Genomic DNA, 27,689 nt, shown 5'->3' with positions numbered 1-27,689 from the left:
GCACGGGCCCAGGAGGGCCGGGCCGGACCGCTCAGAGGCTGGCCTGTCACGGCTGAGCAAGGAACGCTCAGGACCACAGGGGCCCTGGAGTGAGGAGGGGGCACTGCTGAGCCTCCAATGGCATGAGTCCCTCTCCATCTCAGAAAACTGCCAGGTTCCAATGACCACAGTGTCCCCACTGCTCGGAGTTCATCCTGCACTGGTAATTCCCCCTCCTAAGCAGGGCCTCTCGTTCCAGTTAAATCTGATCTTATCGCTCCCACCCTGAGCCTTCAGGATAAAGTCCAAGCCCCACAGCCTGGTGTGAAAAGCACTCTCTCCACTCTTATGGTCCTGCAGGTCCCCACATCCGAAGGGAGGTCCACATGCACCCAAAAGGCGGTGCTGTCTGCCTCGTGAGCCCTCCCCGCCCCCGCCCAGCTACCCACTGGAGCCACTTTCTCCCTCCCCTGACCCGCACGGGCGTCCTGCACCAGCCCCGCACTCACGACGCTCTTCCACTTCACAGACACGTAGACATGTCTCCTACGTACCAGGCACTGTGTGCGGCAAAGGGGATACCCGGGGAGCTTGAAGCAGACGTGATCTCTGCTCCTGCGGAGCTATAATCCCCAAATGGAGAGACTGGCAGAAGCAACCAGTAGAGAATGACAAACTTCCAAACAGAGGGAAGGAAAGGTGCAAAGTTTTAAGGGCCCGGGACAGGGAATGTGTCCTAAGTCAGGTAATCAGAGAGACATCCCTGAGGAAGGGACACCTGAGCTGAGAGCTGGGGGTGGGGACGAATTCCAATTAAGGGAACGTCCTGTGCAAAGGCACTGAGGTGGAAAAGAGCTCAGAGCTTGAGCAGCTGCTGCAGGAGGGCCAGCAAGGCAAGGAAGGGGCGGGTGGGACAAGATGAGGCTGGGGAGGGGGGGAGGGAGGCCGCGGCCAGACTGCAGGCCTCACGGGCCACGTCAGAGGCTACAGTCTTCACTATCATCGCAATGAAAAGGTGTGAAAGAGTTTTTAGTCAGGATGAGCGGGGATCAGGTCTGCGCGTCTCCTAGCGCATCACCCTGGGGTCTGCGAGTGCAGTTCCTGGTTTCCCGAGGCCTCCCCTCCGGGCTGGGGGCTCCTGTGGACGGAGCTCAGCAAGCACTGTGCCACTTCAGAGGAAGCTGTCCCTGTGGTCACACAGGGGGTCCAGGGACCATCTGGGGGACACTTAACATCCTTCCAGCTAACGAAGATGGGGAGAAGAGGCGACAGTTTAGACTCAAACCTCCTCCTTCCGAGCTCATTCAGGGAAACCCCAGGAAGACCCACCCAGACAGCCCCACCTGACTCATGGAATACAGTCGCCATAACACTTCGAACGATTCTGGGGCAGCAGCAGGAGGGCCACCCCCTCGGCCCCCGGGCCACACCTGACAGCTGGCCCTGGATGCCACAGGGAGGAGGTTCTGGTCACTCCCCTGAAGAAGCAGCTCTAGAGGCCAGGAAGCCCTCCCACCACCCCAGGGGGCCTCTGTCCAGGTCTGTTCCCTGAAAACTGAATCTCGGGCAGAGCCTCGGCGGCACCAGGCCGTCGGCTCCACGAGAACCTTGGCGCAGAAAAACAACTGAATCATCCTGATCATTCTCCACGCCAAGCCCTCTCGAGGCCAATATTCCTTTCGGTGGGGGGGCGGGGGGAGGTGGCAGCTTGGGAGTTGATTTCTATGGCAACCAGCTTTAGTGATCTGCATAAGCTCCAGACACACAACCCCCAACCTGTCCACAAGGGCAGCCAGAAAAAAAGCATAACCTCTCAGCTCTGAGAATTCCTGTCCATCCCTGGGTCCTGGAGGTTTAATGGAAGCATCCCATGGGCGGAATGCTCTAGGGCTGTCAGAAACATCTCAGAAACTCATCTATCTTGACCCACACAGCCCCAAGCCACTTCCCCAGGGACCCGAGTATCGCCTTTGGTGAAGGCCCTTCGAGCTGAGCCCCTTCTGGGGCAAACCACCTTTCTCCGTTTGCTTACAACAAAATGCAGAAAGGCCAGCTTTGCAAACCCAAGCCCGGGGCCCTGCTTCCCAGTCTCTGAAATCTGAATGTCCCTCTGCCTCTGCTGACCCTGGGCCCCTCCCCGCACCTAAGTCCGTGCCTCCCTGTTCATGTCCCGAGAATAAATATTAAAACAGAAATCTGAAAACAACGGCACGGTCAAGGTCAAGTGTCACTCTATGGCCTGGCTCTGAACTTGAATCTCGTATCTCACGCAGGGTGGGAAGACCAGGTCAGCGCCGACAGCCCAGGGCCCCGTGGCGGGAGGATGGCCTGCGTGCTGCTGAGCAGGCCTCACCTGGCACCTCTCAGTCCCTCTCTCCACCGGCCCCTGCCCCTCTCCTCTCTTCTTGGGGCCTGTGCAAAGTGCAGCCTGTCACCCTTCTCCCCAAAGGAGCGTGCTCTTCTCAAAAGAGGAAACATCCCGGCCTTAGCAGATATCCGCTTCATGCTCAAGCACAGACGGCAGTATTTATCCTGGAGATACTGAGGCTGGAAGGTTATCCTGAGGTCACCTCAGGCATCTGAGGGCCGGCTGCTGTGTGTGCCCCGGGTGGGACAGACTCCTGGGACCCAGCCGAGACCTCCCTGGGAAACGCAGCCGGTGGCTGAAACCCTTGGAGCTGCACGTCCCCACGTGCCGCCTGACATGCTCTCCAACCTTCTCTGCACAAGAACAGGAACACAGGGGACCAAGTTCCCCTTCAGTGCTCAGCCACCACCTGCCCTGCGCCGTGGGCTGTGGGTGTGCTTGCGGGGAGCAGGGGATGGGAGGCCCCCCAGGGTTGGTTGCTCCCTAACTCCCAGTCCTTTATCTAAGAAAGTAATGACACAGGCAGTAGTGGTGGGAGCAGCTGTAAGAACTCAGCAAACATTAGACACTTCTACATACTCAAAGACATTTACTTCTCACAGCCACCTGCCCACCTTAAGAAATAGGACCTAGCAGCAACCCCATTTTACAGAAGAGGAAACTGAGGCTCGAGGGGGTCATGTGATCACACTGGTATCGACCACCAACTAAGCACTGGCTGGGGCCTGAGCACCGGGTGAAGCACTTCATACGCATCGTGTTGTTTACTCTTCCCAACACGGTGTGAGGTTTTCCTGGTACTAACACCATTTTACAAATAAGAAAACTGAGGCTCGGCGAGCTCACAGAGGAGCCCTAACACGCCTTTCCCCACGGCCTCCCAGCCCCATGCAAGCGGAAGAGACTTCAGGTTGCTGGCCAGGCAAAGGCCCTGCAGGGCACCACGTGTGGACAGCGCACCTCCCCACTTGCGTGGGGGAGTGGGACAGGACACCAGCAGGGCCACAAACGGGCCACCAGGGCTCATGGGAAGCGGGAATCTGCCAGAGTCCGTCAAGAAGGGGGCGAGAGCCACAGGGAAGTGAGGGAGGCTGAGGCCACCGACCCTGGACACATGGGGGAAGAAAATGCTGTCAGCAGGAGGGCTGCTATGTGGCGATGAGAGTCCCCTTTGTCCTGATAAAGAAAGACAGGACGTCAACCCTCCGGTTATCACACACTGCAAAGCGCTGGCTCGAGCATCCCTCCCACAGGGAGGCCCTCTCTCTCTCAGCTGCATTTTCACTGATAACATGACCTTGTTTTTCATGACCCCCGAGCCGCTTTCCTGGGGAATGAATCATGCTCTTGTCCACAACACAGAAAACACAGGGCAAGTCAGCGGCGGCAATGGCAGCGCCCCCCAAGGTGGCGGGCGGGTTACCGTGGGGTCAGGACCCAGGCTGCTGGGGAAACGGGGAAGGGAGAAGGGAAAAGCCAAGAGGACTTGGTCCCAGCTCAGAGATGGGCACTCAGGGTCAAAGCCGTGAGCTCGGAGAGGGGTCCTCCACCACGGCAGGACTCAGGGGCCAAGGGCAGCCGCTCCAGTTCAAAGGCCCTTGGGGGTCCCTTTCTCCAGGGGTGGCAAGAGGGTTCCGCCCCTGTGCCAACTCAACGCCTGTGGCTGCGGCTGTGTGTCGCTGAGGACGCACAGGCACGTGCGCACTCTGCAGTGCTCAGATCGGTAAATCAGGTCTCTCAGCGTAGAGGGCAGAGCGGGTGCCAACCGTGCCCTGGTTCAATCCCGTCTCGCCCCCGACGGGACGGAGGCCCCGGCAGGGAAGTGCCCGACCACAAGCCCATGTCTTCTTGGCGGTGGCAGAGCCGTGTGTACAGAGTACACGGCAAGGCGGCTCCACGGCTTTGGAAATGCACAGCACCGCTCCCGGCCCCCGCCTCACCCCTCCACGCACCTGGAACCTGTGCACCAGCTCCAGGGACTGGCTGTCGTTCTGGTCGGCTTCGAGGATGACATCGGTCAGCTTGTGGATGATGACGTCCAGGGGGCCCTGCTCCTCGATTGGCCGGCTAAGGTTCAGCTACAAGCGGGAGACACAGAGAAAAAGAACAACTTCAGCTCCTGGGCCCGCTGCCCCATCTATCCCGTCTCCTCTGCATGTCCCCGCGGCACGGAGAGGGGGCAGGAGGAGGGCTGGCACTCGTGGGACAGGACGGGACGAATGGGATGAACTCGCTGAGGACCTGGAGCCCTTCCGGGGCAGGCCCTGTGTTTACACACCTGTCCCCGAGCCCCAAGCGGCCCGGGACGCAGAAAATACACACGTGGAATCAGGGTGACGAAGTTTCTGTGGATCGAGGGAGAGTCGCTGTGAAAGCATTTACTGGCCACGCTGCAGCTGCCCTACCACCCAGGTTTTTCAGGTGGGGACACCAGGGTTCAGGGAGGTCAAGTCCAACGACTGAAGTCACACGGCCAGACCTGAACTGAGATGCAAGCGGACGCTCTCTCCACAAAACTACACACAGTCTCGGCAAAGCTGTGATCTGCGCGAATCTGAGAGCTGCTGCTTTGAGAGACCAGAAGCTGGTACTTCACACTGAGATCAGGGCCTATGATGACAAAGTGAGGGGGCAGCGGGCTGCCTGGGGTCCCTGAGGCTCGGCTCCACTGGGGGGCGTGTTTATTTTTTTAAGAGCGTGGGGTTAGGAAGATCGGGCCCCGGGGGGAGCCAGAGCTGCTGGCTGACAGACAGTCGGCATCACCTGACCCCCAAGACAGGAGCACCTGCCAACAGCCGGGGCCGCCTGACACCGAGCTTCCTGACTGGCCAGATGTCTGCCGCCCGGCACGCGGCCGCCACCAGCTGCGTGGCCCGCTCCCTTGGAGGGGACGGCGCCAGCCCGGCACCTGGCTGACCCCCTGGGTGGCCTCAGCAGAGGCCGGAGACAGCCACCAGCGCCATCCCTGCCCTCAGCCCCACCCCCAGGCGGGCCTCCCTCCGGGATTCCCGGCTGTTTGTTTCAAAGTCGTTCATAAAGAAGTCACGGTGACAGCTCTAGGCAGACACTGTGCTAAAAACGTATGTCCGTTCGTTTCTTTTCATTTTCAAACCACACAGTGAGAAGGAATCCCACAGACACAGACTCCCGAGACCTGCCTGGGACCTCGCGGTGAGAGGGCAGAGGCAGAGCTGCCGCCGGGCCTGTCCCACGCCCCATGCCTGCCCTGTGCCACGGGACGCTGTCCTCTACAGCCACGACCACCCAGCTGCCTTGTCCTCTGGCTGCTGGCCGAGTCCGGCCATTTGGAGACACCAGCAGAAGAGGGGAGAGGAGCCTGGGTGTTTGCTCCCACCGTCCCCACTGCGCAGGGCAGCCCCTCTCCCACGACCACCACTGTCTCTAAGCTCTCCCTTCCCCTAGTCCCCTGAGGCCTGGGGTGGTGACAGCCCGCCACTCTCGGGGTGCCTCACCACCTCCCGCTGGCTCCTTTGACCCTGCTCACACCTTGCCATCCTCCCTCATTTAAACTCTTTTTCCGTTAAGGCTTCGGAATGTGCCAGCTCTTTTCTGCTGATATCCTTAACTCCTCTTTTTTATTGTCTGCCAGGAAAGATGTTAAGGGATTTTACCTATTTGGAAAAAAAAAAAAAAAAAATCCCATGGACTTCACCAAAAGAAAATACTGAAGGACACCGATCCTTCCCCGTGGTGACTAGCCTGTGTACAAAACAGCAAAAATGAGACCAGCTGAGAAGCTGCCCATCTTCTGGGACTCCTGGACGGGGAAGGGAAACGGCATTTGTCCTCACAGCACAGCCAGGAGCTGGGGGTGATGGTCCCCCTTCACAGACCAGGACACCTAGAGCCCAGGAGGAAAAATGACCGGGCAAGGTCTCACGGGTGGGAGGTGGCCCGGCTGGGGCCTGGACACGCAGTGACACCAATGGGCTCAGCCCGCAGCCAAGCTGCTAGGTGTCCTGGGGCCCGTGCAAAAGCCTAGCGGCATCCCTGGGTCTCAGTTTCCCCTTGGATAAAAAACAGGAAACTCCAAGGACCTTTCCGGTTCTGTCCGCGGATTCATTATTACATTCCCATCCAACTCCACTTCCCAGAGTAAAACAGAATTGGAAGGAAGGCAGAGCCGCCGGTGGGAAGTGGGAACACGGGCAAAGGACAGCTCATTCTCAGAGGTGCCACAGACACAAGCCCATTTGTGCTGTAACCGCGGCTCCGCTGTGACAGGCACCAAAACAAGAAGCCAATATTTTCAGACCAAGACAGCCACGGATGGAAGAGAACTGGGTCACATGGTGATGCTGGGCAGGGCGCCCCGGGCCTCAGAAACCCCATCCCAGAGAGGACATTTCCCATGCAGCAAGAGGGGACAGAGTCAGCCCCTGAGAGGAACCTGGGGCCCCAGTGCGCTTGGGGAAGGAGGTGGGCAGGAAATGCCCTCAGCTCACGCTCGCCTGGCATCACCCAAGGCCTGTAGACCTGACAACCGTGGGCTGTTTGGAAAATAAGCTCCCCACGTTCCCGGCCGCCCCACTGAAGGTAAACAGTTGAGTTTTGGAAGCCGGCCACCTTCCTTTGTGTATTTTCCAAGCATTTTTGTGCCAGTGAAACCCTTTCACGAGAACAGCAATCAGGACACACGTCAGGCCTGGATGGTCTCCCTCAGCATCGCTGCAGCATCCTTGCTGGGGCACAAGCAGTGCTGTCAGTGGCTCTAAAAGGCCCTCTAGGGCTTCCCCGGTGGAGCAGTGGTGGAGAGTCCGCCTGCCGATGCAGGGGACGTGGGTTCGTGCCCCGGTCCGGGAAGACCCCACATGCTGTGGAGCGGCTGGGCCCGTGAGCCATGTGCTACTGAGCCTGTGCGTCCGGAGCCTGTGCTCCGCAACGGGAGAGGCCACAACAGTGAGAGGCCCGCGCACCGCAAAAATAAATAAATAAATAAATAAATAAATAAAATAAAATAAAATAAATAAATGGCCCTCCAGCACTGCCTTTCCGCAATGGACCAGACAAGCCTTGGTCATCCTGAGGGGGTCTACCCCAAGGAGCCGGCAGTCTCTCTCCACTGGCTGGGAAGGGGGAGAAGGCCCTCTGGGGCTGCATCCTCAGGAGTGGTACTCAGCAGGCTCTGGGCGCACGTGGGAGAGAACCCAGGACCCTGCAGAGGAGGGACCCTCAGGAGGGAGAGGCAGCGCCACAGAGGAGGGGACCCTGCAGAGGAGGGGGACCGCAGCAGAGGGGACCCTCAGGAGGGGGGGTGTCAGAGCCGAGGGACCCTCAGATGGAGGACGCTGCACAGGAGGGAACCCTGGGGCAGGGGAGGCACCTCAGAGGCTTCGTTCCCCAGATGCAGTGGGGATGGGGGCTCGGGTGGAAGTGAACTCACTTCAGTTGTGCCATTTTGTTTTTCTGACCCCACTCCGTTCGCAGAAAAGGGAACTGTCCCAGGGACCTGTTCTCTTCCTCAGAAAGGGTCCCTCTCAGCCAGTCACAAGGCGTCCCGATGAAAGGGCCGCCTGCCGTGGCCAGAGGGGGTCTGCAGGCGCCACGTTTCCAATTCACGCCCTCCTGTGAGGCCAACGCTGGATGCTGCTCTGTGAGCACTCAGAACTCGGAGGGAACAAGGGCCCCCTGTTTCCTCAGCGAAGAAGGCAGTGAGGCGGACTAAGGTGGGGGGAGGGCTGGGAGGAGATGGGACAAAGGCCCGCGGACCCCGGTGGCCTAACAGTCACCTCTGACCTCCAAAACAAGCAACCCCATCATGCCCAGGCCCGGACCCAAGGTGAGCTGGGCTCCGCCTACCCCCGCCTTCCCCACCACCTGGTCGAGGAAGACAGGATAGGATAATGGGCACAGCAGATGCCTGGAAACCCCTCCAGGCTCAGAGGCTTCTGGGCTGGAGCAGGTCACTTAACTGCTCTGTGCCTCGGTTTCCCTATTCATAAAATGAGGATGTCGTAACTACACTTCCCAGGGCTGGATGAGAACATTCCGTTTAGAGATGTGGCACATGAGCCCTCCAGACAAGTTCCTGCTTCTGCTTGGTCACTTGTTAATTCGACAAGTATTTTCTGGACCCCACCTGTGCACCAGGCACAGACAACGACCCCTGCCCCCTCAACTCAGGGCCTCAGGCGGCCGTAGGAGCATCTGTTCACTTTGGATGTAGCCCCGGCTGCCCCAGACCTTGCACAGGGCGGTGCTCTGCTCCTCTGCCAGAGCGAGCCCTCTGCCTGGGATGTCCCCCACCCCGCGTCCCCCTGTCCACATGTGAGCTCTTACTCATCGTCCAAGTCCCAGCTCAGAAGTTCAATCCTTTTCCAGACTTCTGAACTCACCCCTCCCCAAACAGGAAGAATTAATGGCTCCCTCGTCTCACCCGCGTCCCCAGGACCCTCTTGCACATCCCTCCAGGATTGCACTGTAACTTCCACGTATAAAGGCATTTCTTTAACCCTCTGTCTCCTCCACAAGACCGTGAGATCCCCAAAGACCAGGGCTGGGGCTTGGCATCCCCAGGACCTAGAACCGGGGCTCCAGGCAAGAGCTCGGTAAACGTTTGCTAAATGCGCTGGCAGCTTTCAAGAACAGAGTGAACAACGCAGACCAGGGAGGAGGGACCTTCCGTAGAGCAGGGTGACTCTTTTCTGCTAAGAGGGTTGAAACAGCCTCCCAGAGGAGGAGGTGTCCAGATCAAGCCATGGAGGGGAGAAGGAAGAATGGGACCTCCAGGGATGGGCAGCGGAAGGGAGGTGTAATCCAGGTAGAGGGGGTAGCTGCAAAGATGCAGGACTCACCTGCATTAAATCCTCTCCTGTATCTATCAATTCCAAATGCCTCAGGTGCCCTAGGCTGCCACCTCAGCCGAAAGAGCTTTTCCTACAGCACTGGCCCCTGAATGGCACCTTGGGCAAGGGGCGGGGGCGGGTAGGGTGAGGGGTGGCCCATAACCGCCCCTCTCTCATGCCTGATCTGCAGGCTGGAAGCCGAGGACCCAGCAGAAGACTCCAATGCCTAGGGGACCCGAATTCGGCTGTGGTATGAACAACTAATAAGTCTTCCGTGCATTAAGCCGCTAAGAATTTGGGGTTGCCGGCTTTGGCAGTTAGTCTACCCTAAGGCAGTCCCCAGAGGGGAGAGTGTGGATGGGGGAAGGGCGTGGGGTGCCGAGATGAGATCAAAGGCAGAGGGTTTCAGCTCTCTGGAGGGTTCTCTGGGCTGTACTTCCAGCTCTCCCTTCGCTCCCAAACTCCCGCACGTGCTTCCCTGACATGATCAATAACCAGCTAGATACAAAAGAAGCAGGTTCATCGGTGAGGCTGGGGACTCGGGAAAACTGGCTCCCACACCTGCTCCCGCTGGGGGCCATTCATCCTCTCTGGATACAACATGCAAGGTGTTCTACCTAGAGGCCTGGGCTGCTAAAAAAAGTCTACACTTCTCCGAACACCCAGACAGGCTGCAACTGACCTCTCAACTGCAAAGGCCGCAAGTGAGGCCAGTGAGGACATCAGGCAGGTGTGGTTACCATTTCACAACCGTGCTCGGCAGCCGGGTCTTGTTAGGAGTGGCTGTGAAGCTACGAGGCCTGGCACATTGTTGAAGCTCTGTGTCGTTCTCATGGGTCCCCACTCAGGCTGTTGTGAGAACTGAACGAGTTAATGCGTGTAAATTACTTAGGACGGAGCCCAACACAGAGCAAGTGTGCAGGAGCCGTGCACCGGTGCCAGGACAACAAGGCTTCTGGCCTGAAAACTCAGGTTCCGAGGGGGGTGACCACACAGGCCTGTCTTCAAATGGGGTTTTCCTCGATGACAGGAGTGTCTTTTATTCTGATGGGGCAACACTTGGTGGGCTGGATAGGGGCGGGTCACCAGAAAGATCGAGGCATGATGAGATCAAGCCACGACTGCAACTTTCAGCCCCACTCCCTATCCTTTGGCGGGGGCGGCTGGAAAATGAAATCGCGACAAATCATGGCTTTGGGATGAAGCTTTCATAGAAAATTCCGCAGGTACAGGGTTCAGGGAGCGTCCTGGCTGGTGAGCTCATGGAGGCGCTGGGAGACTGGGTCGCTCAGAGGGCACGGAAGCCTCTTCCCGCGCACCTTGCCTGACGCACCTCTTCCACCTGGATGTTCAACTGTATCCTTTCCCATAACCCTCTGTAATAATCTGGTAAATAGTAAGTCCACTGTTTTCCTGAATTCCGGAAGCCACTCCAGCAAATTAATCAAACTAGAGGAGGGGGTCATGGGAACCTGTGAGGGGTCAGGAGCACAGGTAACAACCTAAACTTGCAATCAGCATCTGGTAAGTCTGCAAGGATTCATCTAGTGGGACTGAGTCCTTACCCTGTGGCATCTGACACTCATCTCCAGGTGGTCAGGGTCGAAACTGAGTTAAACCGTGGGACACCCAGCTGGTGTCGCAGGATTGCGTGGTGTGGGAAAAGCCCCCCGACACCTGCTATCAGACGTGCTGAGTGTGTAAAATGGTGACAGTAAAGGAGAATGGCAGGACGTATGCTTTTCCTATTCAGCTGTGCACTCAAAAAGATCAGCCATTCCATTGCCCTATTCTTGGTCTTCACATTACTAATGACCCGTGGAAATTTCCCGCACATACTGTTAACAAGAGCTCAGGTGCAGACGAGAATTTGGATTCTGCAAAGCTAGGTCACTTGTCCTAGCTCATATCAGACTCCTCAACGTGTTCACGCTGCCGCATTAAAATGGACCATCATTGTTAATGATGATAAGTAACACAGAGTCCTGCCTTTGGGCCGCAGACGAGCTAATAAGCACTGACCGCGGGAGGTGCAGGTGAGGACACTGGGTCACAGGTTAAGTAGCCTACCCAAGGTCATCCCATTACAGCTGCATGGGAACCTGGTCTCTCTCCTGCCAAAGCCAGACAATTAGCCACTAAGCCAAAGGGTGCGCCGTGCACCTGGGGCTTTCCTTGCATCTCTTTTCTGCCCCTCAATTCACCCCTGCGGATGGCGTGTTTGCAGCTGTGACTTCCAATGCAAGTCACTAGATGAAGGTTTTGACCCAGCCAAGGTCCAGACTCAGTGGACCTGATCAACGGCAAGTGGGCAGGAGTCTGATTTATTCCTCTGGGCTCTCCACAGGTCTGAGGAGCGGGGACAGAACTGCCACATGCAACATGGAAAGGCCTTGCCGGGCAGAAGTAGGGCTCTCCTGAGAGAAAAGTCAGGTCTGGTGCCTCAGGGACAGACTGCAAAAGGGTGCCTGGCCTCGGAGGATGCAGCCCCAGTCCCGTGTTTCTTGGCGGGGTTGGTTCCAAAAGATGACAGGGGAGAGCAGCCCGAAGGCCCTTCCCAGCAAGAGCGACTCTCCCTCCCAAAGGAGCTCAAAGTGGCCCTCAGAGACCTCAGGAGCTGGGGGTCACGTGGGGCTGGCCACCAAGACCCGCAGGCTGGTCACCCCGGCAGCCTCTGCCCCAACACTCCCTGACCCAATGCCCCAATCTCTCAGCAACTGGTCTCCAATTACTAGCATAACAAACAACGATCTGGTTAAGGCAGACACGTGGATAACCCTTCTCCCCCAGAAGAGGAAGGGCCAACTCCTTCAACGGCTTAGTGATGAAGGTCCCTTGCGTGCAGCTCCAAAGTTCTGGGCATCTGCATGCCAACTTTATCTCAAACAGCCAGGGAAGTCATTGCCTCCAGCATTTAAGACAGTGTTGGCAAAGCCTCGGTGCCGGGCTGAGCCCTCAGCAGGCCCTCCGGCAGGCACGGTGCCAAGGAGCAGTGTTAGCTCTCCCTTCCTGGAGGCTTCTCTGCTCTCGGGCCCTCCAGACCCTCATCAGGCACAGTGCCTGCTGGACCCGCTTCCTCCGAGACCAACCAGTACCTGCCCTTGGGGTTCAGGTCGGACTTTTCTGGGCCCCAGGCATGACGCTTACACCACCGGTGAGTTTCAGAAGAAGAGCTCTCCTTGGCCTGTGTGCCCTCGCTGAGGTCCAGGACTGTGTCCTGCTCCTCCCTGCGACCCCTGCATGGCCTGGCACAGTGCCCGGCTGTGCCAGAGACCAGCTAACATGTGCTGAAATGCTTCCCTGAGGCTAGAGACTCAGACCATCCACCCATCAACCTACCCATCCATTCACACGATGTTTACTGAGCACTTATACAGCCACCCCTCCGAGTAAATGTTATCCCCACTGTGCACTGAGCAAATGAAGACAGAAGGACAAGGTAACTTGCCCAACGGCACTGCCAGCGGGGGGCAGGCCCACGGGATTTCTGACCCCAGTCTTTTACCTGCTCCTTTCCCCACAGCCATCGCCCTCGTTCTGTTTTCAGCACGCTGTCCCGGCTCCCAGGGGCCAGGACCCCCAAGGCCCCCTAGCTTAGTACGCCTACACGGTGCTCAGGGAGGGGGGTTCCACAGGGCCCACTGGAACCCCCAGTCGAAGTCTTCTGCAGAAGTCCAAGTGGCCCCAGGAACAGGCTGCAGACACCCGAGCCTGGCAGGGTGAGAAAGTCGAGGGTGCCTGGGGGCCACAGAGCAAACAAGGATACATGCCCAGGGGACAAGCAGGGTGATGTGCACCCCGCAGAGAGGAGGCCTGGCCTCCACAGGGAGCTCAAGAGGCCCAAGGCCTCACAGTAGCTGCGTTCTCAGCCAAGCTAGCAGGCCACGAACTTCCGGGGGCTGGAAAGGCCGGGCTCCAACCACAGCACAAAAGAGCAAAGGAGGAGCCACCCCTCGGTCACCCGCAGGGCTTCCTGGGCTTGAGTCTTGCCCTCCCAAGCAGACCATGAGCGTCTTGAGGGCCCCTGCCTCTGGGTTCCTGTCTACAACCAAGTCTAATGCAGGATCGGAGAGTCACCAGACACTGACCCTCACGAACCCAAGAGGGTGGATGAGGAAAAGAGGCAAAGGGACGACAGTCCCCACAGAGAGGCTTCCGTTCACCTCATGTGACCATCCCAAAGCTAAAAGCCTGGGCTGAGACGGGGTGAGGCTCTCCATCTGAGCTCTCAGCCAGCTCAGTTCAAATGCCACCATCCCTCTTCCAGAGCCTCCCCGACCCCAGCCCTGCACTGGCTCTCACCTTTCTCCCTGCACTTCCTACCGAGGATTTCGGATCAAGCACGGACTGACCTGGATGCCAACTTCCCTCCCAGGTGGTAGACTTGAAGTTGGTACCCAACGCATGCTGCATCCTCCACCCGAACGACACGCGCGGCCAACGAGGTGATGGAGGTGTGAGAGAACGGCACTCCGCGGGCCACGGGGGTGAGTGTCTGCAGGGAGCAGAACGTGACTGCAGGATGTGCAAAAGCACATAGGGTGAGACGTGTCTCATTTGACAAACTCTCAAAACATCAAGAACGCGATCACAGCAATCCTTGCTTCTGCTCTTTAAGATTTAAATAAAAGAGAAACCGCTACTGCTTCGCGAATCAGACACAAAAGACTGTTCTTCAACCGGGCCTTGTCTTCTCGGAATCTCAGCGTGTGGGGATGATGAGAGCACCTGCTTCGCAGGGCCGCTCTTTCAGCCGTTCGCTCATCCTTTCACCCACCCGTGCATCCAGCCATGCATTCGTTCATTCACTCAGCAGTTCCTGTGAGTGAACACTCTGTGCCTGGCTTTGCTTGAGTGCTGAAGATACAACAGTGGACAGGACGGCCAAGCTCCCTGACTCAGGACCTCATGCTCTAGTGGAGGAAGATGGACAATAAACAAATAAAAAAAATAATTTCAGGTGGCCATCAAGCGTCACACCATGAATAAAATCAGTGTAGAGAGCATACTGGGGTGGGGGTGGGGGTGGGACGGACTCATCAGAGAAGGCCTGTTAGGAGTTGAGTTCTGTCCGCCCCCGCAAAAAGGTGAGATTGAAGTCCTAACCATCAGTACCGCAGAAGGTGACCTTATTTAGGACCTGGCGTGTTGCAGGTGTAATTCGTTAAGCTGAGGTCATACTGGAGTAGGGTGGGCCCCTAACTCCCTATTACTGGTGTCCTTATAAAAAGGAGAAATTTGGGTGCTGACACACATCAGGGAGAATGTCACGTGAAGATGAAGGTGGAGATCAGGGTGAGGCACCTACAAGCCAAGGACACCAAAGGTCACCAGTAACACCAGAAGTTAGGACAGAGGCCTGGCACAGGCGCTCCCTCACAGCCTCAGAAGGAACCCACCCCGCTGACACCCTGATCGCGACTTCCAGCCTCCGGAGCTGTGAGACAATACATTTGTTGTTTAAGGCGCACAATCTTGAATTCGTTACAGGGCAGTCCAGGGAACTAACGCGAGGCCTCCCCAAGGACCCACCATCTGAGCTGAGACCTGAACAAGGAGAAGGACCCAGGAATGATGGAGGAGGAACGGGGAAAGCCGGGTGGGGCCCCGAGCACAGGCTGCACTGGGGGTGGGGGGGTCTCGGGGGAGGGGGACAAGGACATGGCGCAGGTTGTGTAGAGCTGCCAAGGACGGGACTGGGAGTTGGGAAGGTGTCCCCAGAGGGAGGGGAAGCCCCCGGAGGGCACTGGGCAGGGAGTTACCTCTCCGTTCTCTCTGAAGAGACCACTCTGGAAGTTAACACCTGTGAGGGGTCGGCAACCGGCCTCGAACACACTGGAAGCACTTAACATGCACAGTTGTCAATTTTATGGCCTCACAGAACAGAGGGCTTAAGAAAGAACTTCAAGAACCAGGATACTCTGAAGAGGGCAGGTCAGGAGCCTGCACTGACCGGCCGAGTAACGGGGGGCCATCACTTTCCTTGTCTGTAATATGAGGGCCCCAGGGCTGGTACCCAGAGCTGGTGGGATGAGAATAGCTGACCACCCCCAGCTGGGATTCCCAAACCATGCCCCCTTGCTCCCTGCCCAGCCCTGGCTCCCAGCCCAGGGTGTTTTTTTTCCTGCTGACAACGGAAAACACATCTCAATGTTGCCTTTATCTCCACGATCTTTGCAGAACGGGCAACTGGCAGCTCGCGTCACAAGCGGCTAAGAATTCTCCAGGCCAAAAATACACACTCTTTGTGCCTCCTCTTTAACAATAAGAAAGGAAAACTTTGAGTCAAACTTCTACAAAGCCTGCAAAGATTATTTTTTCAAGCCCCAAAGCAGTATCCTTTCTATAGTCATTTATTTCCAGTCCAAAAAGAGCATTCCTTGAGGCAGTTTCCAAACTGGTATTTGATATAATGTTAATGAAAGCATTTTTAAAAAATTAAACACATCCCATGGAAAAGAGAAGTTCAGTGCTCTCCAAATCGCTTGAAAAGGCGCTGGGTAGTATCAAGTCAAACTGGCATCTTCAGCGCAGGGCTCAAGTATTTTAAAATGCTCGTGTGCACTGGCCACTGACAGAGGGAGAAAGTTGGCGCTAGAACCCTTCCCGAACTCACTTGGGAGAATTCTAGAGAATGCCGGGTCACAGAAATGTAGAAACTTGACCAAACCACCACGGAAAATCCTAGGCAATGTATCTGCCCACCCCTGCCCTGCAATGGGAGAAAGTCCCCAAGGATCACCACACACCACACGGGAGGGGGCAGCCTGATGCACTTCTGATCAGCAACTTCCCGGAGTGCCACGTGGTGACCCTGACAGGTTGCTAAGACTCGTGACGGGGAGACTGCAATGCACTCGACGGCTCTGGGCAGCTGTCTTTAAGCTCAGCTTTTAAGCTCAGGTCAGCGGGTGACAGTGGTGACAGGACAGCTCACGCACCCTACGACGCCAGCCCTTCTGGCCGGGGGTGGGCCTGCGTCCGGGCCTTCCGCAAAGGGCCTGGCAGTTCCATCTCACTGCAGCAACAGCTGCTCAGAGGCGCTTAGGAGGCCTCGACAAGGAGACGCCCGGAAGAGACTCAGAGTGAAAGCAGAGAGCTGAAAAAGCCCGCGAGCACGGCAAAGGCTCCACTTCCTAAAGTGGGGCGGAGGAATGAAATCAGTCGCAGGTTTTTCCCAGGGTCTACAAATTAAATCAGCAAGTCCGTTCTCCAGTCTGCATCTTTATTCCCGTCCTGCCCCTAGCTTCTTCAGAACCATTTTTTTCTTTTTAAGATTCCATATATATGTGTTAGCCTACAGCATTTGTTTTTCTCTTTCCGGCTTACTTCACTCTGTATACGACAGTCTCTAGGTCCATCCACCTCACTACAAATAACTCAATTTCGTTTCTTTTTATGGCTGAGTAATATTCCATTGTATATATGTGCCACATCTTTATCCATTCAACTGTCGATGGACACTTAGGTCGCTTCCATGTCCTGGCTACTGTAAATAGAGCTGCAATGAACACTGTGGTACATGAGTTTTTGAATTATGGTTTTCTCAGGCTATATGCCCAGTAGTGAGATTGCTGGGTCGTATGGTAGTTCTATTTTAAGTTTTGTAAGGAACCTCCATACTGTTCTCCATAGTGGCTGTACCAATTTATATTCCCACCAACAGTGCAAGAGGGTTCCCTTTTCTCCACACCCTCTCCAGCATTTATTGTTTGTAGATTTTTGGATGATGGCCATTCTGACTGGTGTGAGGTGATGCCTCACTGTAGTTTTGAGGACACGGGGAGGGGGAAGGGGAAGCTGGGACGAAGTGAGAGAGTGGCATGGACTTATATATACTACCAAATGTAAAATAGATGGCTAGTGGGAAGCAGCCGCATAGCACAGGGAGATCAGCTCGGTGCTTTGTGACCACCCAGAGGGGTGGATAGGGAGGGTGGGAGGGATATGCAAGAGGGAGGGGATATGGGGATGTATGTATATGCATAGCTGATTCACTTTGTTATAAAGCAGAAACTAACACATCACTGTAAAGCAATTATACTCCAATAAAGATGTTAAAAAAAATCAAATCAGCAAATGCAGAAGTGTTGTCATAGATTCTGCTCAGAGGCCTGTGACTAAGTGGAATTTGGTATTAACTGCAGTCCTACAGGTGAAGGAAGACCCGAGGGTCACCCAAACTAAGCCTGGGGGGCGGGGGTACCAGGTTCAGAAAGGTCCTGGAGGGGGTGACATCGAGTTTAAACTAACTGCACTAGCACAGTTGCACCTCGGAGGAACTCGAAGAAACAGCCACTGTATCAACGCACAGAGTTGCCAAGCCTAGCGCGCAGTTACTTTTTCTCATCTTAGCAGGAGCCTTTATCAATGTTGCACATAGGGGACACTCTTCCCGTCAAACATCCCCCAGCACCTCCTCTGGGCCTGGCCCCTTGCTAGGCACAGGCATAAGGACCAGGGCCGAAGGCAGAGAGAAAACCAACCAGGAATCAGTACACAGTGACCACAGGGGTGGCCCGGGCAGGAGTGGAGGACCGTGCAAGGGGTGAGGACAGCCAGAGTCGGGGGTGAGGGGTGTAACCGAAAGACAGCAAGCTTCGTCAGGGAAGAGGCCACACTGGAACTGATCCTGAGCAGCGGGCGATGGGGCCAGCGCGTGTGAAGGGGCTCAGGTCAGAGAAGAGGTGGGAGTCTGGGGACAGAGGAGAAGCCAGAAAGAGGGTCACACAGATCCCTCGGGGTCTCAGGAGCCAGGGAGGGTTTGTAATGGGAGAGAAAGGCCATGTATGCGTGTGTAGCAGGATAAAACCAGGGCACAGGAGGGCTCCTGGGCTGCATGGGGGCAAAGAGAAAGGTGCAGAACCAGGGCAGTAATGGCGGTAGGGAGGGAAGAAGCAGGAATATACAGGGACCGAGTGGCTGGGGACCGAGGATGGGGGGGTGTGCACACAGGACAGATGCCTGTCAAGCAGTAGGGGTACGGGGTGCTGGCCACAGCCTTTCTCCAAAGCCAGGAGTGGAAGAAAAGAGTGGGCTCTCACAGCTACTGAAGCCCGCACGCCTAGAGCCCGCGCTCCGCAACACGAGAAGCCACCGCAATGAGAAGCCCACGCACCGCAACAAAGAGTAGCCCCCACTCGCCGCAACTAGAGAAAGCCCGCGCACAGCAACGAAGACCCAACATAAAAAAAAAAAAAAAACCAGCAGCCAAAAAAAAAAAAAAGAGTGGGCTCTGACACCGGGGTCCCAGACCCCCAAAGTGTGAGCCCCCAAGAGCGATCTAATATTTTCCCCATAGGTCCCTCCTAACCTCTGATCCAACACCCTGGTTGCGGTGCCCTCCCTCAGCATCCTGCCCCAGCCAGTCAGTCAGAGGCTGGCTGACTTAGGAGGGAGATCCCGCAGCATCCAGCAGTTCCTACGGCAACCACCCCTTCCTGTCTCTGCTTTACCGAAAGGTAAAGCAGCGGGATTTGTTGGAAGGCAAGGAGACCCTTGAGTTCCTTGATCCTGACCCAGAAAACTCGACTTCTCTCTGGGGAGCCTACAAGCGTCCTCAGAAGGTGACTCCAGTCCCTCTGCCCGGTTATGCCTATACTCATTTATTTGTGTGCATTTCCAGAACCTTCTGCCAGGAATGGACATGGGAGGTGGGCTCTGCCGTAGCACTGACCGTCCTGGGTTGAGATGATCTGTCTGCTCTGCTTCTCCTCCTCAGAGGGCGGGGCGTGTCCTGGTCACCCGTGTGAGGTGGGGACTCGGCAAACGTCCCTGCTGGCTGAATGGATGCGTGCTGACCCGCCCAGCAAGATCAAGTCAGAAACTGAGATGAGAGCTGCGGCAGTGAACTCACCGGGGGGAGAGGACAAGTCACAGCTGCAGCACACGGGGCAGCGGGCCCTTTCCGCTGGGCCCAGGCTTCGGTGGGCCCCTCTGCCTGGACGTCCCCACCCTCCTGCAAACCCCTCACCTCTCAGGCCTGGCGGCTCCTCGCAGGCCTCTCCCTCCCCGCCCCACCGCAGGCAGCACTGAGGGGCTGGTTCTCTGGGCATCCATGGCCTACCTGCCAGCCTGCCGCTGAGCACACGCCTCTCTCCCCTGGAATCTCCCAGGACAATGCCTTGCTCGCCCCTGCGCACCGTCCCTTGTCTCATCCCCTCGCTGATGCCGGGGACCTGGCCAGGCTACTTCACAGTCATTCATTCAACACACAGGAACCAAGCTCTCGCTGTGTATGCACCTGACCCCAGGCCAGGGTGGCAGGGAAGGCTCTCGGGGGCAGACGCAGGCACCATGGGGCAGTGAGGCATAAGAGAACAGCAGCTCTTCCAGAATGACCAAGAGTGCGGCAGGGACGCAAATGAAGGTGCAGTTATTCAAGCAGGCAGTCAGGAAGTCCACTCAGAGGAGGTGGCCGGTGGGCTGAGGGCGCACATCTGCACCCATTTACCAGGGAGTCCCAAATCAGCAGTGCAGACCAAAGCGCCAGGGAAATCCTGCATCTGGAATCCAGGGAGAATGGGAGGTCAGCAGATGGTCAGAGAGGCAGCGTTGCCTCGGACACAGGGCTTGAAGAGTAGGGCTGCTGGAAGGGGCAGCGGAAACCGGCATGGCTGAACCTGACACCAGGAATGGGAAGGAGTGGTCCGCCAGGCACCACCGAGGCCGTCCAGGACAGCAATAACCATAGGCTGAGCGGTGACTAGTGCCCTGCAGCGCCGCACCCGTCTAACCCTCCTTGGTACTAGAAGACAGGAAAGCCAGGGTTCAACCAAACCTGAGTCAGCCCGGGACCTGAAGGCCGGGACCCTGAGCGTGGCCCGGCCAGGGGTCCATAACGTTCTGGGGCCCACGGCACTGAACCATGGGCATGGATGTCCCAGACAAAACTTGGTGGGAAGAAGTATGTGGTACCAGGTGGCTACCCGCTTCCCAGCCTTGGCCTGAGCACTTTTGATAACTAGTTCATGGTTCTCTAATTCCCAAAGAGCATCCTAAGAGAGGACGGAAACACGTAGCAGGGCGTGCTCACCGAGGCCACCCCTTCCCCAAGCCTCAATTACGAAATGAGTGAAATCTGCCCCGTCCCAAGGAGCTCACGATCGGCAGCCTAGAGGGCCACGGGGAACAAACGAGGACACGGGACAGACACTGTCCCCTCCTGCTGGCAGCCCTGCCCCAGGATGCCTGCAGGGTGCGGAGGACCGCAATGTCCAAAGGGCATACGGTCAAGGTCACAATGAGAAAAACTGCAAACGTCTCGTGGAGGTTTAAGATAAACTCAAAGACAGGGAGAGAACACACAGAAATGGGACTTAGGCTCCTCTTATAAGCAGCTGATGACACATTCTTCTGACGTCACCAACGGTTAATAAACACGGCTTTCTCGAAGACGCTGCCAGGGGCACACAGCCCATCTGACCCTCCAGACTTGTTCTCTTGGCTGGTGGCCCCTCCCCACTGCTGCCCCCACAGGTCCCAAATCAGCAGTGCAGGTCCCTGGGGCAGAGGGCTCCCCTGTCCGGCTCCATATTTTCTCCCCCCTGCCCCCACCCCCCAAGCTCGGACCCATCGCCTGGGAACACTGACCCTATTCTCTCTGCTCTGGGATCATGACCCAGAACACGAGCTGCCTTCTCTCCCACTCATCTCAGTACCAGGGGGCAGGGAGAGGATGGCTCTCAGAGCTGGGAAATGCTAAGAAAAATCTCCCCGGAGCAGAGCCAGGAGGGGCTGGAAGAGATGGACAGCTACCAAAGCAAGGCTACCTCGAGGGGAGAAAAAGGCTGTACCCGCCAGGGGTGCAGCCCAGACCACAGTGGGGATCGCGGGGGAGTTGGGAAAACCCCAGAACAGAGCCTCCGGCTAGTGAAAACCCCGATATTCTCCCCACCCTCATCCACTCAACAATGCTCCTTTTTTCTTGGGCAGTGACCCCACATGTCAGGGCTGTTCTTGCACAAGGCTGGCCCTGAGGGCTGTCCCCTGCTCCCTGGGTGGCTCCCTGCTCTGGGGCAGAGCCTGGCTGAGTCAGGCCCAATCCCTGGGGGCCGCAAAGCAACCCCCCAACCAGAGCACATCTCCCCGTCAAGCCCCTGGCCCCAGGACAAAGCCACCTCCATGTCCCTCACATGGCCAGCAGGGCAAGAATGACAGGAAAAGAGATGGAGAGCACTTCTTCACCCAGGAGGTCAGACCCCACCTGCTCGTAAGGGCGGGGAGGGGGCATCTGCCTTTATTTCAGACAGGCCCGGGGGTCAAACTCACACTGACTCTTAACAAAAATTCAAAACTTAGCAAGGATTCTTTAAGGTATTTCAAGAAGCATGAAGGTTGGGTCTCACTGTTGGAATGAAATGGCAACCACAGATGAAGGCCCAGCTCAGGCTTCGATCTAACTCCAGGATAGAGCAGCCTGACCTTCGCAGCCACCTGCAGGCTCGGTCCCTTCACACAGGGGAGCCGGGCCCAGGACTCAAGAACAGCAGCTAGAAATGGCGGGGCTGGAACACAAACACAGCTTCCAGAAGGGTGCGGTCTGAAAGCCCAAGACAGTAATGCCACTTGGCGCCCCACGAAGCCCAGATGGGACTCGGGCTCCTCTGCTTGCCAGGAGCTCAGGTTCTAGAGTGTTCCACAGCGGAGACAAAGAAAATCAGGCTGACTGGAAAGATATCAGATGCGGCTATGAAGAAATGCGACTTCCTGATCAAATGAATAGCTGTTCCTTGTAAGAGATGTTTAAATTCCAAGTTACTTATTCACACTAGATAATTCTTCCTCGATTTCAGAGGTAGCCAATACTACCTTGGTATACATCCCTCCAATTTTCAGATATACCTCCCCGAATTGGAGTCACACTACATAAACAGATTTGGACGCTACTTTTCAGTGAGTGCTATAATGGACCTTCTCCCATGGCATTACACGTTCTTCGAAGTCACTGCCATTTAAAGGCCAATAAAGCATCATTGATTTCACCAGCTCCCTACCGTTTAACATTTGGTTGTTTCTAATTGTACAATAACGTAAGAAAAAGGATTAAACTGTATCCCATATACTCTTTTTTAAAAAGGGAAAGAGGAGTGGGATATAGATGGTTAAACCTGTAAAACCGCTTTTCAGAAGACAAAGAGGGAAAAGCTCCAAGCAAGTGCCTAAAACAATGCATTCAGTGGGAAACCTCAGTTCTGGATCCTGCCAGAAAATAAGATGTTCGACAACTACTCCTGCTACCTGTGCCCTGTTTCTTGCTCAATTCTTCTCTGAACTGAGCCCCAAAAGATGTTTCCCAAGTTCTGCAGTAAGTTCCCTGTGCTACTGACCGCCCCCCTCGGCTGCTAGGGCATCCTCCTGCACCCAGTTCCCGAGGGGGCCCAGCCACGACAAAAGCCCACCCATGACTCCCCTTATGCTACCAAAGGAAGCCCAAGCCCAGAGTTCCTGAGTGCCTGCCTCCAGCTGGGGTCCGGCCCCAATCTGCCCTCCCCAGGCTCCTGTCGGCCAAGCAAGACCCCTTCCTGCTCACTGCTTCCCAGGAACACCCTGCATCCCCACCTCCTTGTTTGGAATAGGATTTCCTCAATTAATCGGCCCATGAACTTCTGTAAGAATCCTCCTTCGCTCTGTGTCTACTTCTTTATAAACCTAAGACCCACAGACCCTGCCTGGGTGGCCACTCAACCCCCCTGTGCTTCAGCTACCACTGAAGGGGGGAAAGGAGGCACCAGCCCCGGAAAGGGTCACTTGAAGCGGCTCCTGACACCTGGTGGCCTCTCGGGATCAACGTGCCCTGCCCACTTGGCACCTCCAGCAGGCCGGTAGTGCCCGGGCCGGTGTGTGGCCTCAATACCACTGGATGGGCTGACCCCAGCCCCTGGCTGGTACCGTCGCCGTCCATGAAGCCGAGGTGGGAGGGAAAGGGGCGTTTTCACTTCTCCTCCAGGACCTTCTCTGCCCTCAGCAACTCCTCCAGAGGGGGCCCTGCTCTGCAGACCCACTGCCTCTGCATCCAGCTCCCCAGACCCCCAAATGACCATTCTCTTCTGGATGGGGTGAGAGCACACACTGGGGTCCCCCCACCTCCAACACAGGCTACCCAAGGAACGCCCAGCGCATCTCCCATGGTTTCAGGAAACGTTTTGTTCCTTTTGGGTAAAACTGCCTTAATTTTAAAACCTACCTATTCACACATCTGGCAGGCTCTTCATCCTTACCATTCCCCTGGGAGGAGAGAACGGTCAGGTGATTCCACACCCATTTTACAGACCAGAGAACTGAGCACTCTGAGGGTCTGCGTGAGGGCAGATGTTAAGCCCGAGGCCCATCCTTGGGACTTCACGAACCAAGGTGTGCTTCCTGCTACGAACAGGGCCTGGGCCCAGGGTCCCGGGCGTGGCCCTAAGGTACAAGGACAGAGCAGGGGGAGGGGAAGAGGCAGGTCTCTGCCCACCATGCCACCCCCACCTGCACCAGCTCCCACCAAGGACAGAGTGAGGTCCAAGCCCCCGGCCACAGCACAAGGGTCCCCTGTCACACTGCCCGTGCCCGCTCCCCCCTCCCCGCCACCGACCATGAACGCAGTACGTGTCAAAGGCCAGCGCTGGGTCAGGTCTCGGGGCCCCGTTCCTCCGCCTCCTCTAGCTGGTGAGCTCCCAGCCTTCCCCAGAGGGGATGTTCACACACTCCCTCCTCGGGGGGCCCGGGCAGGCCGTGGCTCTGTGGCCACTCTGGCGTGCTGCCCTTGTCCCCCACCAAGCCTGTCTCCCCCCACCCCCGGCGCGGAGGGCACATGGGGTTGTGGAAACAGCCAAGCTTGCAAGGCAGAGGGAGCCGGTGCCAGGTCCTGGCCCACCTGCTGGATGGCCCTGGGGCGGAGCGAGGCACTTAACCTCACCTGCTAGAAAGGAAGGAGGGTACCTGCTTCACAAGGTGTCGAGTGGCTGGAAGGAGAAAGGACGCGAGCCGCACAGAGCGCAGGGCAGACGCTCCGCGTGCACTTCTCCTCCCCGTCAACACAGAGTCGGGGCAGCAGGCGTCAGCTGATCCTGCACAGCTGCCATGGACGAACCCTGGGCAGGAGTCTGAGGGGCACAGGGTTCTGTGCCTGCCCTGGCCTTTCTTACCACTGCCGATGGCAGGCCTGAGGTCAGGGTTACCTGCTTACCAACGGTCCTGGCTTCCAGCACGACTCACTCACTCACGAGGCACTGTCCTCGACTCTTTACTCCTCAAAGACCCCAGCAGGTGAACACTCCTGTCACTTACATCTGATTGATGAGGAAAGAGATTCTAAGAGGCTATGAGGCCAGGGCCAGGCTGTACTGGCAAGTGGCAGAGCTGGGCTTTGAATGAGGCAGGCTGACCAGAAGGAAGGGAGGAAGGGGAAGGGGAGCGGGAGGGAGGAAGGAAGGAAAGACGAGGGAGGGAGGAAGGAACCCCTTGCATAACTGAATTCTATGTTCTCTCCTCACGGTCACACTTGTCCAAACCTTGCCCACAACCTCCTCCCGGCAGGCCTTTTATCCCACAAAGTTCCCTCTGAATGCCCCCTCCTCCAAGAAGTCTTCCTTGACCCTTCCCCGCAGGTAGGCATGGCAATCATTCTCCCCCTCCCTGCTCTCAGCATGTGTTACTCCGAGTCCCAGAGACCAGTGGGTTCTGGGGTGTGAGCGCAGAACTGCCCCAGGGCTGCCATGAACAGGGCCCCACTAAAAAGGCCAGCGTGCAGCCCAGAGTCGGCAGGAAGCCAGGAGAGCCACGTCCGGAAATCGGACCCCGGCAAGGGAGGCTGCACCCTGAAGCACAAGCAAAGCGGGCCCTGCAGCAGTCAGAAGAGGACGCACTGCGCGGCCCACACCCAGGCACGTGCCCTCCCCGTCCGGCTGGCACCTGCCTCCGTGGCCATGAATGCTCCCTGTCCCTGCTTCCTGGACAGCAGGGCCAGGAGGTGGTCTGGCATGTGCCCACACCCAGCATGTGTCCACGTCCAAGTGCAGGATGGCCTGGCCTCCGTGATCCACGGGAAGACATGTAAATTGAGAAGTTCAGATGCTGGAAACCCCCAAAATACAGCAAAGCTCTACTGTGGCCGACCCTCTCTGACCATGAGCTCCGGTAGCAAGGACCCCATCTCACCCGGCCTGTGCCCCCCACGGTGTCTAATACTGCACACCATCTACACAATGACAACAGCGGTGGTGGCCTACCGCGCACCTGCCACGTGCGGGCACCTGCAGGCCCATCTCAACCCTCAGGACGCCCCCCGCAGCGGGGGCAGCTCAAGTCATTTAAGTTAAGGACATTAACCTTCTAGAGTACAAATACCATAAATGTCCCAGGTCTCAGAGGAACAGAGCCAGGACTGAAACACAGATCTAACACATGTGAAACATGTTTTTCCTACTGCTGCCCCGATATTCTAATAAACGTCCACTGAATGAATGACAGCCATAAATGAACAGAAAGTACAGCTAAGAACGAAGACAGTCCCTCTCTCCTCAGCCAGGTACCTTCAATGCCAGTCCCTGGGTGGGCCTGGATGCTGGAGGTTTTAGAAAACGCCTGTTACTTTGTCAGGTCATCGCCCCCCTGCAATGTGTAAAAGGATTTGGCAAAAGGACTTGTTTGAGGCTGCGATCTCACTGGTTTGAGGTTGTTGAGCATACACCCTTTCCACGGACGTGGCTGGAACTGGGCCAGGTAGAGCTGGGCCCTAACAGGGCTTTGAAGAAAAGTCCCTTTTCTGTCTGCCTTGTCTTCATTTCAGGGGGAACTGGGGCTGGTGGGGTGACCCAGGTCCTGGCTTCAGGACGTTGTGGGGCTCAGGAACACAGGGAGATGCTAGTGGGCAGAGAAAGGGAAAGGAGCCTCAGACAAGGAGAAGAAAATTAAAGTTTCAGCCCTATCCCTAAAACCTTTCTCACGCAGCTACTCCCAGGATAAGAAAGCCAGGCTGCCCATCGAGGCCCACACTTTGAGAAAAGTCTTAAAAACAGCTTGGTATTGGCACAAAATACTGACCCAGGTCAGCCACCTGGGCCACGGGTGGCTTCAGGACACACACAGCTGTAAAGCTGGGGCTCAGAGAGGTAAAATGACTTGCCCAAGATCACACAGCTAAGAGAGGCCAGGATTCAAATCCACCCCAGTGTGTGCAGAGAGGCGAGAGGAAAGGCGAGAGGTAAGGAAGGGTTCCCTGGGGGAGGCAGGTAAAAGACAGGCCAGGTGGGCTTCTGAAGGCAGGAATACCAGCGGGAAAGCACAAGTGGGGATGGAGGTGACGAAAGCCCACATGCTCTCTTGGGTCACTGCAGGAAACATTTAACACACGTGTGGGTCAACCCACTGACCATTCTTCCCTTTGGGGCTGTTACCAGCAGGAAACCTGCGACCCTGTCAAGCAGGGGCAATGCCATCTTGAGGCCACACCAACAGGCAGCTCCACCTGCCCAGCCCTACGCGCCTGGAAGAGCAAAGTACAAAATACGCCCGGTGGGGACTGTGCACCCCGGCCTGGGCCGGCCCCAGCCGGGCTGGGAGGAGGCTAGTTCTTATCTGTAGCCCGATTAAAGCCAGACTGGATTTCCAAGATCTTTAAGCCCTAAGGCCAGGGGCACTATAATCAGGTGCCTCTTCCTGGAGTGTATCAGGGTTCTGGGGGCCACGCTCAAACCACAATCTCTCCATGACCTGTCAGGGGCAGGCCTGGCCCCTGCCCAGCATCCTGCAGGGAGCTGCCCACGGCCATTCCCACACCACACCCCCGACCCCTGACGGCCCACCCACACCTTCCTGCAGCTCTGGTCTCAACTCTGTCCCTGACACAGCTGCTGCCTGAGAGACCAGTATGCAGACCCCATCCCCACCCTGAGTTCTGAGCCCACGGGGAACCTTCTCCCCTCCCCCAGAGCTCTCTGCTCCCATCATTCTGGAATCTGGCTTGTAAAGGACCAGCCTCTCGCCGCTCTCCCCTTTGGCCCCATCACCCAGGAAGGCCAGAGCCACCAGCCGCAGGGGAATTCCACGGGGACAAGCCTATGAGCAAATGGAGGAGCACAAGAAACATAAACAACGAGGCGGCCGGTGCGGGGTAACAGGGAGCAGCGGGGACTGCGGGCAAGTGGCAACGAATTCAAAGAGAAAAACGTAAATGTCCTGTGTGGGCCAAGTGTGTCACTTGCAGGCCAGGTACTGTCCAAGTCCCCAGGTCCACCCCCTCTACACAGCTGCGGAGGCTGAGGCCCAGCCGCAAGGGAGTGGGGGGAACGGAATGAAGGTCAGGCAGTAATTACTGAGAGTCCAGGATAACACTGAGCTTGAAGCCTAGGCCGGTGCTAATTAACCACCTTCCCCCACCTGCTGAGCTACGGCCCTGGCGAGTGATGCTGCACGAGGCTGGCAGCAGGTGGAAACTGGGACGTGGATAACCCACAGGGCCTCCAGATAAAGGACTGAAAGCTGCCCACAGAGGGCCTGGGGTTCATGATATGCGACAACAGATCAATGCTGACCACCCCCCAACTCCATGGGGA

General features: G+C 56.8%; 1 protein-coding gene across 4 annotated transcripts in view; it reads right to left on the bottom strand.

Annotated features, from left to right (window-relative positions):
- Positions 1-27,689, bottom strand: part of ITPK1 (inositol-tetrakisphosphate 1-kinase) — a 163,994-nt gene that overhangs the window by 66,639 nt on the left and 69,666 nt on the right. For all 4 annotated transcript variants that reach the window (XM_033850693.2, XM_033850696.2, XM_033850694.2 and 1 more), the window contains one exon: positions 4,300-4,425. In XM_033850693.2, coding sequence (XP_033706584.1) covers positions 4,300-4,425 — 126 coding nt within the window. The remainder of the gene's footprint in view (positions 1-4,299; positions 4,426-27,689) is intronic.

Source organism: Tursiops truncatus, chromosome 2 (genome assembly GCF_011762595.2).
Source record: "Tursiops truncatus isolate mTurTru1 chromosome 2, mTurTru1.mat.Y, whole genome shotgun sequence".
Taxonomy (NCBI): Eukaryota; Metazoa; Chordata; class Mammalia; order Artiodactyla; family Delphinidae; genus Tursiops; species Tursiops truncatus.
This window is presented reverse-complemented; position numbering and strand designations above follow the sequence as displayed.